This window comes from Miniopterus natalensis, chromosome 3 (genome assembly GCF_054644295.1).
Source record: "Miniopterus natalensis isolate mMinNat1 chromosome 3, mMinNat1.hap1, whole genome shotgun sequence".
NCBI classification, from domain to species: domain Eukaryota; kingdom Metazoa; phylum Chordata; class Mammalia; order Chiroptera; family Miniopteridae; genus Miniopterus; species Miniopterus natalensis.
Genome location: NC_142083.1, coordinates 43,025,555 through 43,038,917, shown reverse-complemented (window position 1 = coordinate 43,038,917; position 13,363 = coordinate 43,025,555). Strand labels below are relative to the sequence as shown.

The 13,363-nt window shown below is 39.2% G+C and overlaps 1 protein-coding gene across 1 annotated transcript in view; it reads right to left on the bottom strand.

Moving 5' to 3' along the window:
• VCAN (versican) overlaps nt 1-13,363 on the bottom strand; it is a 100,650-nt gene that overhangs the window by 53,403 nt on the left and 33,884 nt on the right. Inside the window, exon 7 of the mRNA XM_016210333.2 lies at nt 5,816-8,599. Within this exon, the coding sequence (XP_016065819.2) occupies nt 5,816-8,599 (2,784 nt within the window). The remainder of the gene's footprint in view (nt 1-5,815; nt 8,600-13,363) is intronic.

Genomic DNA, 13,363 nt, shown 5'->3' with positions numbered 1-13,363 from the left:
TTAGAGAAATGCCTGTTAATACTGAGAGTTCCTTATATCCACTTGTGAACTTCTGTTGGGAGGCAGTAGCCTAATAACTGGTTTCCAGTCATTTGTTTTTGACCTACCCCTCCATCAAGGACTGGCTTAAGGCTCTTCCATCTGTCCTGTGCAATATTCTCTGACCTCCCTGCCTTCACTGATTCCTTCCTTTGCTGACCTCATCTGCCATTCACAGCCAGCACTACATGACCTAGTACATTAGGCTCTGTTTCTTTACTGCAATTAAATTTGATTGTGTTACTGTTGGTTCCCCAAAATGCATTTAAAGTCCTTGGGATCAGGGACTATAGTTTGTGTTTATTTTGTGCCCTTTTTAATATCTGTCAAAGAAGTAGTCAGGTTGTAGCTTTACCTGATGATAACCCTTGATTGATTCTATTCTGCTGAAGACAGTGTAAGCCTTTCTCTCAGGGTCACTGCCAATGACAGCTAAGCGGTATCTGTCTTTGGATAATGCCCCACCTGGGCAGTAGTTTTGGTAATGGTAAGTTGCAACTGCAAATCCATTTTCAAAAAGAATAGGCATTGGTTCATGTTAAGAAGAAGGTAAAGTTCCTTTTAGCTATCTATGGAACATGTCTTTTATTATTAAACTTCAATCTATGAAGAAAACAATTTCAATTTCTTAATTTTTTCCTCGAGTTCAGTGGGTTCATACAATATTCATAGAGCATTTTATAGATTAAGATGCTATGTGAGTTTGTGTGTGTCTGTGAGTGGTATTTGCATGTTTATGTTATATATACAAACTATTTCACTAAGAAGGATGTTTTAAAAAGGCCACCTTTGCTCTGTAGTGCAGTGTTAAGATCGTCAATAACTTAGAAACACTAAAGTCAATTCTTTTCTTTATACAATAGAAATGAAGGGGAAATGGTCTCTTCATTTTTCATTATTTGACTAATAGAAAAGAAACTCAATCTTTTTCTAGACTTAGAACAGTCAAGGAGGGAGGGGGAAGCCACTCTAATTCACCGCAGAAAACTGCGTTTCTCTGGCAAGGAGCCATAGCTGGAGCCCAGCAGAGGGAACCACTCATATGTGTAGGGAGCAGCCCCATCCACTCTCAGGGATGTGCTAAAAAATTCTGCAGGAAAGCAGTGCCCACAGCCAGGGCTACAGATTTCAGCACGCTGTTCTCTTGCCATGGCAGGGGTCTGAATGGCATGCATGCTAGAAGCAAACTAAACCTAAGTCATCTTGCTCTTAACAATTCAACAGAACGCCAATGAGAAGCCAGTATTTCCAGGCTCTGTGCTTTTTCAGGAATTGATGAACAGGTCAGCACCTGAGCCAATAGGGGGTCATCCCTCCTGTGAGTTCATCGGGGCGAGAATTGCCTCACTGCAAAAATGCTCCAAGGAGTGCCAAGACTGTTAGCCCCAGGGCCAGCAGTGTTAGAGCCAGTGTGCCTGTTTGCCCATCTGCAATTTTTCTCAAGTTGTCTCACAAATTATCTCTGAGGTTTAAACATGATAATATATGTAAAACATAGTCTGACAGTAACAAGCTCTAAGTGTGAGACGGGTAGTAATCTACCTCTGCACATACCAGTGACATTCTGAAATGTATCTGGATATTATCTTGATTACACATGGGCAGCTATATGATTGAAATTAGATTTGCTTCCTTTAGCAACATACAGAGTTATTCAAAGTCAATATTAATAAATGTGCACCATTATAGTGAAAGTATTGATAATCAGATTAATTAAAATTTTTTAATACTTTATAAAATCAATTCCTTCAGGAATGAGTAATTGTTTGGGCTTTATTTTGAGTTATATCATTCTCTTTTTAGCTCTGCTTTGAGGTACATGTTATTTTAGAAACTACCACAGGGCCTAGGGGAGAGGTTTCAAGACAGTGGGGCCCCTATCTCCCACCCAAACATGAACCAGAACAGCCACTCCTTTATCTGCTCCAAATGTGAAGCTTCTGAGTAAGATTTTGTCTGAAGAAATCTGATCCTAAAATAAAAAATATGAAAGTAGTTTTTCACATAATTTCTATAAAAATAAAATATATGTGATTAAAATTTATACGAGGCTATCTTGAAGGAACATAACGGTTTTAAAGATGGTGACCTTGAAATCAATGACTCAAATACTGGCATTTTCCTAGATTCCTCCTGTTCTCAGAGCCAACATCCCCTATTCTTTACCTTTTCCTCAACACCATCGGATTCATAAAATCAGCCTTTAGCTTTATGAACAAACAAAAATGCTGAAGGGATTAATCACATGGGAGTTGCTTCTGAATGACATAAGCATAACTCTCAATAAAGAAACTAAGCAAAATAAGTTCTAATTTAATGGCCAAAATTATCTTAACACCTCATTGATGTTTAATATCATCACATTAGTAATTTTATATATCTTTAAAATTTATGTTATTTTAGTTTAATATTGGCTTTACATTTGCCCTACGCTCATATTTAGATTGATACAAATGATAAAACTAGCAAAACAAATCTGACAAGACAAATAGCATCAAGCTGGCCTGACAAAGAGTATGTAGTTTATATGAACTTGTTTTAGAAAAACCTAATAGGCCACCTATTTTAAAGTTATAACTGAATATTTTCAAGTTTTTCTTTGATTTAAAGACACCAGTATAAAATTTAAAAAAATATATTCACAGTTCTGTTACACTAACTTGTGACATTTCAGATGACTCAGAGAAAAAGCATTCTTTAAAAAAACAAAACAAAACAAAAGCCCAGAATTGAAGAAACTCTTCCTACATTAAACCCTGTAGACTCCATACATGTTCACAAAGAAAACCTTTTAATAATTTTTCAAAATGCAGGTGTGCAAATTACTCCTGAAATAGACAAGAGTCATGTTTTCAGTATCCCCCAAACCCACTGTTAAATACACCCCATAGCATTTTTCAGCTCATAAAACTTTTATGAGCTGAAAAGTTCCTTCAGATTTTTTAACTGCTAACTACAGTTGCCCTCCAGCAACAGCACCCTAAGTTGCTATTAAGATCCATTTGAACAAATATAACATAAACATGTCCTGAGTAGCATGTTTTGTTTCATAGCAGTAAAAAAAAAATCAAGATTTATATGACTTGCTGAGTGCAGCAAAAAAAAAAAAAATTATGAATGTCTTGGTTTACTGTAGCATGGGTGGTACTTTTGCTTACTTGGATATATAGTACATGTAGAGGTCGAGTCTATGTTTGTGAATAGGCTTATACAAGTTCGTACATATACCAAGGATTTTCCAGTCTGGAAAATGTGCCTTGATACATAAAAAGGTTGGTTTTCCAGGCACATATGTATTTTTCTTTGTTAATGTACACCTGCCTTAGAACCTATTAATTTAACATCTGCTTTAGGGCTTTCCCTTGCCAAAGTTCAAAATGCTTGAAAAATTAAATTTCTCAGAGGAAACAAATAAAATAAGTAAAAATAAGCAGTTGGATCTGAGTTAACCTCATTGTCTTAATAAGACAATAAATAATGCTTTTAGTCATAAAGAGAATGGCATATATAAACTATACAAAAATTATAAAAGAGAGGGAAGGAGGGGGGGAGGGAGAGAGAGAGAGGGAGGAGGGGCGGGGGAGAAATGGGGGGGAACTAGGTAGGCAGATGCTTGCCCCACGCGCCCGCCCACGCACGCCCACACTGGGATCCTGTCCTGGAGGGAGAACCGGGTATTCCCTTTCCGCAGAGCTTTCTGACCATTTGTTATCCATACTGAACAAGAATTAGTTTGCAGACAAATCTTGGTCCCATGTTTTACAAATGGAAGAAAGAAGAGGAAAGCCCTGGCCATGTCTCCCAGCCCCCGCTGAATTAAGTTCCCAACTCACATATAAATATGCGCCTCTGTGTAAATGGCTCTGGTCGGGTTACTGGGCCTCTATTCCGAGTAACGGTTTATAAACCTAGGTTTTTTCCTAGGGCTGCCAGCTCTTCCAGGGAGATGGAGTTTCACTTTTCCATTCTGTAACTTGATCACCCTAACCTTAACACGGTTTCCCATTTAGAAGAGTTTTTAAATGTGGAACACTCTTTACATTTTCTAGATTATTCGACTGGGCTTAATATCGACACTGACGAAAGAGTAATCTAAATGGGGGAAAGCTGCTGTGTAGTCACTAGTCATTCAAATATATATTTTTTTAATTCTCAAATGAAGTGTTGGCAGTAATTCCTTCTCTGCTCTCCCCGCTTCTTTCTCTTTCATATCAATACCCTCGTTGCAGTTTTCCAAGCCTGCTAACAGCAATCCTGGTCCCCGCCTGGCAACTCATCTTCTCTCTCCAACTCCAGTTCCAGGAGGCAGAAAAGGAAGGTAGGGAACATGCTGGGGTCTCCAAGACACAGCGTGGCCAGTAGGGAAGTAATGCTCCCATGCCCGCCTCTGCCAGCTGCACTGGAGCGTGAAGATTAACTTCCCGACTCCGGTGATGTGTTCCCTTCTCTACAGCTTACTGCCCTGCGAGAGCTTTCCCACTGAGAAAATCCTGGATAGTAGAGCTGTGAAGATAGAAGATCTGTGAAATGTCCCCTACAGCACTGGAAGCCAGCTGACCTGACAATAGAGTGACCTGTTTGTTCCCAACAGGTGCCCTCCTGAGAACTCTAATGAGGACAGCATCGCTCTTAAGAAAAATGAGAGCCTGGGGGAAATATTCCAACAGTACACGAGAGAGGGAAAAGAGAACATTCTTCTAGCCTGACTTCTCAGAGCCGTGTCAAGGGGAAATGAGCATCTATTCATTTAATTCACATCTTAAGACTAGGATATAGCTACTTAACTAAAGTCAATGATCTTGACTCCTAACTTAGAGAGACAAACAACCCTGAATTGATCTATTGAACTGTATGTACTGGGTAGTCTCAACTCAGCTAAAACATGGTGTGGTCTTTAGAAAGGAATACATTATGTTTGATCATGAAAATTGCAAGTATTAATCAGTGTTAAAAAAACAAACAGCTTTTAAGCATTTCCCCAGAGAGATAAATAAAATAATTAAGCAAAATAGATGGCATTGCAAATATTCCTATTGATGAAACAATTAAGTCATAAAATAATAACATTACAACCTAGTTTTAGGGAACAGAGGTAATAGCCACCTTCTGAAATTATAGTTGATGCAATGAATAATAGCATTTCCTAGAACTGAGCTAGATTGCATTTGTTCTGAATATTTAAAGCCTCATTAAAATATCCAAGGACAACAGCTTAAAAACATTTGGAACTTGCAAGAAATAACATTTAAGCAACAGGCCTGTTACCCACCCCACAAGTCATACGATAAACCTGCAAAATCCTGGAAAAGAAAAACCACAGCAAACCTTTAGATGTCTTTCTGTCGGCCCTAGGAATGGGAAAACGGGTTTAGCTGTCCACAGTGTAAGTGTTGAAGGTTAATGGTTAAAGACCAATGGAATGTTAACACAGTCTAGTACTACACTTGAGTAGTAATGCATGGAAGACACTGAAATTAGAACACTTGGTTCTGCATGTCCTGAGGGATGTAACGTGATGATCTGGTTATATTAGATGACAAAGCAGGGCTTCTTAAAACCTTCAAAATAAAATTGTATCTAACATTCTTCCAAATTGTTTAACATATTCCTCCAATGCTTGTACAAATTTGTGAAGCTAAAACACAGAACTTTTTCACACTCCAGTTATCTTCTAATGGCAGCATTTGGTATGTTGACTTTTTTTTTTTTCCAAAAGAAAATTTCAAGATACAATGCTGATTGCCTTGACTGGTATGTCTAGAAAGCAAAGACTTACCTGTCTTGTTTTCTCTGACCTCAATAATGTAAATATTTATGTCAGGGTGGAATTTTGTCCCCGTTGGGGGCTCTGGAGTGGAAAGTGCCTGAGGACCGAAGGCTTCTTTGCCTTTCACAGTGGGTGGTCTTGCTGGCTGTGTAACAGGAGGAGGACTTGAAGCTGTGAAATATTCTCTATCGATACCGGTTTCCATTTCCTTGGCTACAATATCCTCGAGAGTGGTAGGAGGAGCACGAGATGTTGACTCTGCAATGATGACCATGTCACCGGCCGTTTCCTCACTGGCTTCCCTGTCAATGAGAGGTGGTTTCTCAGTGGGGACCGAGGATGGCTGGAATGCTGGAGTCCTGTGAAGTCTGTCCACTGGGCTGAAGGCAGTAGTGGTCTCACCTGGAACTGTGGCTTTAGTTGTTAAAACTTCTGGGAATTCTGTGGCTTTGGGCTTTTCGAATAATCCTGAGCCTAAATCAATATAATCTAAGGATGTTTTCTCTCCTTCCTCAGTAGTGGCTTCTTCTACAGGTTGGGTAGCACTTGGACTAATGCTTGGTGTTAGTGTTAGCACTTCCTCTGTTTTTGCTTTGTGCTCAGTGACAGCACCAGGTGGGTAAGACGTAGTGTGTTCAATTCTTCCACTTGGAGTTGTTTCTAGAATTGGGACTCTCTCAGAACTCGTTGCCAATCTATCTTCAGAAACAGTATAGGCCGACCCATCACTTTCCTGTTCATCCAAAGGTGTTGTCGCCTCCGTGGCTGTGCCAGCTGTAGAACTGAGAGCAGGAACTGGTTTCTCCGGAGTCTTATCTTTCCAAGGAAATTCTTCCTGAGTTGTTCCCTGGGTCATTTCTGTTGTTGTTCTTATAGTTTTAGGAGAAACAGTTGCCTCAAGGTGAGTCTGATCAATGGCATGTATGTCTTGAGAGGGTCCACCTAGAACTTCACCTTCTGATGGAAGAGAGGGGACCAGCACTCCCCGGTCTGTCTTGGGGGTTACAGAGAGGGGAACGGTATGGGAAGTGTCTACATATGTAGTAGGCTCCGGGGGGCTGCTGTAATTAACAAATGCCAATCCTTCCACATCTGAAGTGTGTGCAAATTGAGGGGCAGTGGGCACAGGCTCAGAGACACCCGTGTCTTCTCCTTCATCCAAAGCACTTCCTTCTACAGTGGAATGAGCAAACCGCCCTTCCATGCTTGTGACAGGTGGAACCCTTTCTTCAGCTGTAGAGTCCCTCAAGGTTGACTTTTCTGTAGCGCCAGTCAATGTAGCTGGCCGAAATACAACTGTGACTTCCCCGTGGTCTGCCGTGTCTTCCTCAGTAAACTGCTCTGACGGCGTCTGAGTACCATCTGGGATAAGAGTAAAGTCACCCCCTCCATCCCGAGTGAAACCTGGGACTTCTCCACCCTTTCCACTCACCCCCGTAGTGGTGAGTGAGGCAGGGGGCGGTTTTGGAGAGCCTGCATGTTCTGTGAACCCTGACGGCTTCCAGGCCTTTCTATCTTCATCCCATGACCATTTGGAGACAGTGGCCACCTCCACACTTAAAGTGCCGGGGGTCGAATGCGCTGCTGTGACAGCCTCATCATGCTTTGTCGTATCTTGATGGCCGTCTGTGTCTAATCCAACTGCAGTTCTTGTGAAGTCTTCCTCCACCTCGCTCGCCTCTGCTGGCGCCACGCTTGGCTTTGCTGTTGTCGGTGCCGTTGAATCAAAGAATTTGGTCATTTCCGCCAGAGAACCTGAGGACGTGGTAGAGAACTTCATTCCAGAGAAGGCTTCTTCCTCTGTTTTGCCTATGAAGGGGCCTTTGGTGATCTTTTCCTGTGTTTCATCACTGGTATAAGTACCTGTTCTCGCCTCTGGTGGCAGGGCTTCTGTTCTTTCTCTCCCTTGTGTCACCTCTGTGTGCGCAGGGGGACGAGTAACTGTGGATACCCCCTCGGCTAACCTTTCATCTCCGGAATAAGGAAAGGACTCTGTGCCATGACTGTCAGGCCTAGCTCCCGGGGAGGCGGCCTCCGCATCCTCTGGTCGACCTGCTGTGGCATCTTCTGAAGTCTTTGACACTGTAATGACTTCAGGTATTTGGCTAAAGCCCCAAGTGCTCTGGCCAGGTCTAACTGTAGATGTTCTGTCTTCACCACCACCTTCTCCCAAGGTGAAATAGCGGGTTGTGGGCACTGATTCGGAAGCACTGCTTACTGTTTTCTTTTCAGATTTAGATTCCAGGGTCATTCTTGTAGATACAAATGGTTTTTCGGTTACAGGGAATTCTCTGGAAGGAATGTGCTTTGAGATTTCCATAGATGTTACCAAGGGACCCACTTCTATTTGCTCAATTTGCGTAACTGATTCTCGTGTTTGTATGTCTTCCATGACACCATCCCATGAATCAGTAGCATGATGGGAGGTGACGGTTGTACTCTGGGGCACTTCTTTCTTAATTTCAGATACGTCTGGCTTTCCAAGTGGTCCTGAAGCAGAAGGTGAGTAATAGTCCCTATCCCAAGGCTTCTTGGCACTCCCAGCAGGTGTGGGTGGTTGAGTGGCTAATTTGTGTGTGACAGCTGGAGACTGAACTGTGGATTTCTGCTCAAAATTGACTATGTTTCCCACAGAAGGGAACTTTGTTGTAATGACAGGTAAGTCAGTGGTTAAAGGGGTGGTTGGTGTAGTTCTGTCAGGTACCATTTGTAGTTCTTTGGATAAACTGTGTGATGCAGTTTCTGTAAGGATATTCAGATCGATGGTTGTAGCCTCTGTTATATTCTGTTTAGCTAGAAAATAATTTCAAAGAGTTGATTAGACAAGTCACTAATAAAAAGTTGCACGTCCAGTGTTTGTTAAGTGCTGCTGTATGTTTTGGGGTGACCCAAAAGTGTTTTGTGATGAACAGGAGTCTAAAAACTATACTTAAATTAACCCAAGGGCAACTGAACATTTAATAGTCACCAACTGATCACGTGTTTTATAGTGTAAGGATTATCACTGCTTTTACCCATAGGTATGAGTGACTGTTCTTGGTTAAGGAAAATGAATATTATGTAGTTTTAAGAGAAGGAGATGTCCAAAACATATAAATGCAGAGTTTGGAAACAGCGGATAGGTGATATATCAGAAACTAGAGCAGCAACTTGAAGCCTAGCAGAACTTAGTGTTACTATTCTGGAAGCTTCTGTACCCTGCCTCTGGGTTTCTCCCTCCTTCTCAAGCTGCACAGTGTCTCAGGGGAGAGGGAGGGCCTCCGATTGCAAAACAACAAAAAGCCACATCAAATGTCCCCAAGCTACATATAAACTATTACATTGTCCATAATGTGGAGGGTTTCATAAAAACAGGATATTAAACTTTTTAAAATCACCCTTCACTTGATTCCAGGTGTTGGACATTTGTCTTCTGCATCCTTTCAACTCTGGTGGAGCCTTGTTTCTAATAAATAATAAAATGTTTCTGGCAAAGGCCACTTGGCATTTGTCGTAGTTGTACGTTTTGTTCTATGTTCTACACACTGTGTTTGTAACTCTTAAAGGTCTTGGTTCCAGGCTTACTTTAGCATGAAGCACAAGCATAGAACAGGAAATAAAGTACCCACATGATATATTTTAGGTCTGTAATTACAAATCACTGGAAACAACCCTGGGCATCAGAAAGAATAGGCTCAGGCAATAAAAAGTAACATGTCATCATAAAACGCTACATTATAAGGCATCCAGATTTACAGGGAATGGTTTGACCTGCTTAAAGAAATTTAAATCCTGTATGAAAGTGACAGTGTTGCAGACAAGATTCCTTGTTAACACGAATCTGTTAACAGGAGGTGATAAGAGCTCGATTTTGCTGTTATACAGCTTAGTATATAAAGAGTCTGGGTGGTTGTTGTTTTTCAAATTCAGACTTTCAAAAATCAAAAATTAGCTGCCACTCAACTCAGAAGGAACTGTTCTGAGGAAACCTTAGTCGTTGCTTTGCCATAGCCTGTACTGCTTAAAACTAGTTGTATGGGTAATGCCTGGTCCCACTGATAAGAGTTGTAATATCTGTAGTGTCTATAATATCTTGTGTCTTACTACTAATAATACCAAAACGGAGTCCTTGGAAAACAACACTGGATCCCTTTGAGCTCCATCTACTCTGTCAAAACTTAATGATATTAGGTCAGTGAAACTGTTCTGTATGATACTAGAATGGTAAATACATGTCACTATATATTTTTCCAAACCCATAAAATGTACAGCACAAAAAGTGAGCCTTAATGTAAACTACAGACTTTGAGTGATTATGATGTGTCCATGTAGGTCTACAAATTAGAACAAATGTGGAGAGGAATGTCGACAACGGGGGAGGCGATGCCTGAGTGGGGATGGGAGGCACATAGGAAATCACTGCACTGCCCGCTCCATTTTGCTGTGAACCTAAAACTGCTCTAAAAAATAAAATTATTTTAAAATTTTAATGACGAAATGATGTTATTTTTTATAAATCAGACTTGAGCTATAATAGCCCAGATTAACCAACTTTATAATAAAAACTTGATAGCTATTTACATTATGGTGCATTTATATAATCTTTAAAGTCTGTCACGATTTGTCCTTTTATAGTAAAACAAAACTAAATTTAAAAACAGAATTGAACTTTTCAAAATATATTAAATATCCTTTTTCTCTTTTTATTTTTTTAAGAAAACCTTTCTGCATTCATTTATTGGAAGAAGCTTTAGTCTATTTTGATTGAAAAAAGCAACTTAAGGAACAAAAGTGTGGCTGTTTTTCTTTTAAGTCAACTCTCTATATCCTCTGAAATTCCATAACCGTTACCTCATTTAACTGCCAAATATCATTTTTGTCTTATAACTGCATTCTTTGGGGAAATAGTAAAATGTACGTACAGAGAAAGTTTCCATGGAAACATAATATAAACAGCACACTGCATATTAGAAAAAAATTAATCATATTAATAACAACAAAAAAGGTAATTTTGCTTTTACCCTCTGAGTATTTCCATGGCTGATGAAATTAACTTAACAGGAGGTGATAACAGCATTAGGGCCAAACAGAGGGCCTGTGAATGGGGTCTTCTTATGTCCCAACCCAAGTTCTGTGCTAGTAACTTCTACAGTGCTATGAAAACACTTTGAAAGTGTTTGAAAAATGAAGGAATCAGATTTTTAAAAAACTAAATAACTATGCCCTGGCCAATTTGTACTGTACCATTGGTGTTGGCCTCATGTAGTCCTGGAGCACAGTGAAGTGACCGTAATATGAGTCTCAGAGAATCTCTTTTACAAAGCCAGGATTTATGTGATTAAAAAAAAAAAAAGAAGTTTCTAATAATTTTAGAGCCCTGTTAAAATGTCTGCTTATAATTAATTTAATTAATTATACTATTTGAAATGGAAAACCTCAGACTTCCTTTTGGGGTTGGGTGGATTTTTCATCAACTTAACAGCTGATTTCCATCATAACTCAGTATAGCTCCTCATCTGTGCCATTTGTTTCAACCATTTCTCCCACCCCACAAAATCATTTTTAAAAATACCAATATTTATGAAGAGATATTTTAAGAATAATGTCACTGTATTAATGATGATTATTACAAAGGTGAGAACAACAACTCGAGATTATTCTAACGGTGTCACTCCGGACGGAGCACTCACATGAAGATGTTTTCGTTTTAGAAAACTGCCAGTGTCCCCTCAGCTACATGAGGAAGCCAACAGAAATCAGCACGCTTCTTTTCCCACAAAAGCTCCCTTCCAACCTTTGCAGCTGTCTACCACACAGATGTTTCACATCGCTCTACTTATGGCATTTTATGTTCTATGGACTATCTTCTCTGTTGTAAGACATCAGGCAGATTTTTCTAATAAAATATAAAAATCCTGTTACCAGCATGATAGTCAATTTAACTCATACCCATACAGCCTACATTATAGGGAAGTGACTAACTTCAAATTAGTTCTCCTAGATTAAATGTTTTTATACATAAATAAAGGTAAACATTGGAATCACAAGTAAAGTGGATATTCAATAAGTTGATTCTGGGTTAACAGGGGAAAAGTAAAGGTTGAAACAATGAGATTAAAATTCAAAAATTTTTTACAAGTTTTATGAGTGAGTGAATGCTAACATATTCAAATTCAATAAACAGAAAACATTTTTAAAAGGAAAAGTTTTGGTGCCTATGGTCAGATTATGATCTAGGGCACAAGAAAGATAAACTGACCATAGGTTTGAAGGTAAACAAATATGGAAGAAAGATAGCATATGAAGTGGTGGGTATTTATTTAGCCTTCTTTGGGCCACTATTTTTAGTTCCAAGTTTAATCAAACAGAGGGATGTGACAAATAAGGAGGGCTCGAGGCAAGATCACATACATGATTTAAAGGCTTAGACAGTAAAATTTCAAAACAAGGAAGTTGTTTCCGTTGAGGAAGATGTTGAGGGACAATGAAGAATTGTGCTCAATAATAGAAATAGCTGTTCTTTAGATTTTGGTCTCCAACTGAAAAGGAAATATGGGCTCCAACTCTAAGGCAATGGATTTAGATAATGAGAAAAACTATCTGAGTGACAGTAATAAGATATTAGAAGAGCTTTTCTAGGAAACGTGTTCTACTCCCCATTTTGGAGATCAGTAATAACATCAAACAGAGATGATCATGAGTCTCGAATGCTTTCGATTCACTTAAATTTGAGGATGTGTGAGTGATCTCTCAAAGCCCCGTGTAACTCTCTGACTTCCACAGAACTAGCTTAACTCTGAGGCCAGAGAAAAATCAGAAGTGGTTTAGTTTAATCATCACAGGGGAATACAGAGGAAAACTTTATTTCACAGACATTAATTTATTTGTTTTTTTTTAATCTATTTGACAAGAATAGATTCTAATTATATTTATCATCAGCCATTATTAATGTTCTATTCAATGATTTTAAAAGGAAAAAGGGAATTATAGCAAAATGAGATTGGGTATTGTTCATTCACCAAGAAGGGGCTATAAAAACACTTTCTGCATTTGGTAAAAGCAAACAAGAAAAACATGATTATATTTCTAAATTCCTCTACTTTACCAACCAACTGTATATCTTTGAAATCACTTTGGAACTGTCACAAGGGCCACAACTCCTACAATATTTACCCTACAGAATTTAGCCACTACTCAACTATGTGGGAAAAGTGGATGGCAGTCAAGTCATTGAGAATATTTTTCGAATTAAAATATGTGTGTGTGTGTATATACACGTGTGTGTGTATACACACACACACATATACATATATATGTGCATGTATATATATACATGTATGTACAGGAGAGAGGGGCAAAAGTAGGTTTACAGTTGTTCAATATTAAATAACAATACAAGAATAAACTCTTGTGTTTCTCGTGCTCACAACTGAAAACCTACTTTTGCCACACCCTGTATATTAAGATAATTTTCGAAAAATAAATTAGAAATTTGGGAAGCTGTTGGCATTGCATGTGCTTTAAGAAAGGCATTTATGTTATGGCTAAACATTCTAAGCTTTTTATGCACTGAATAAA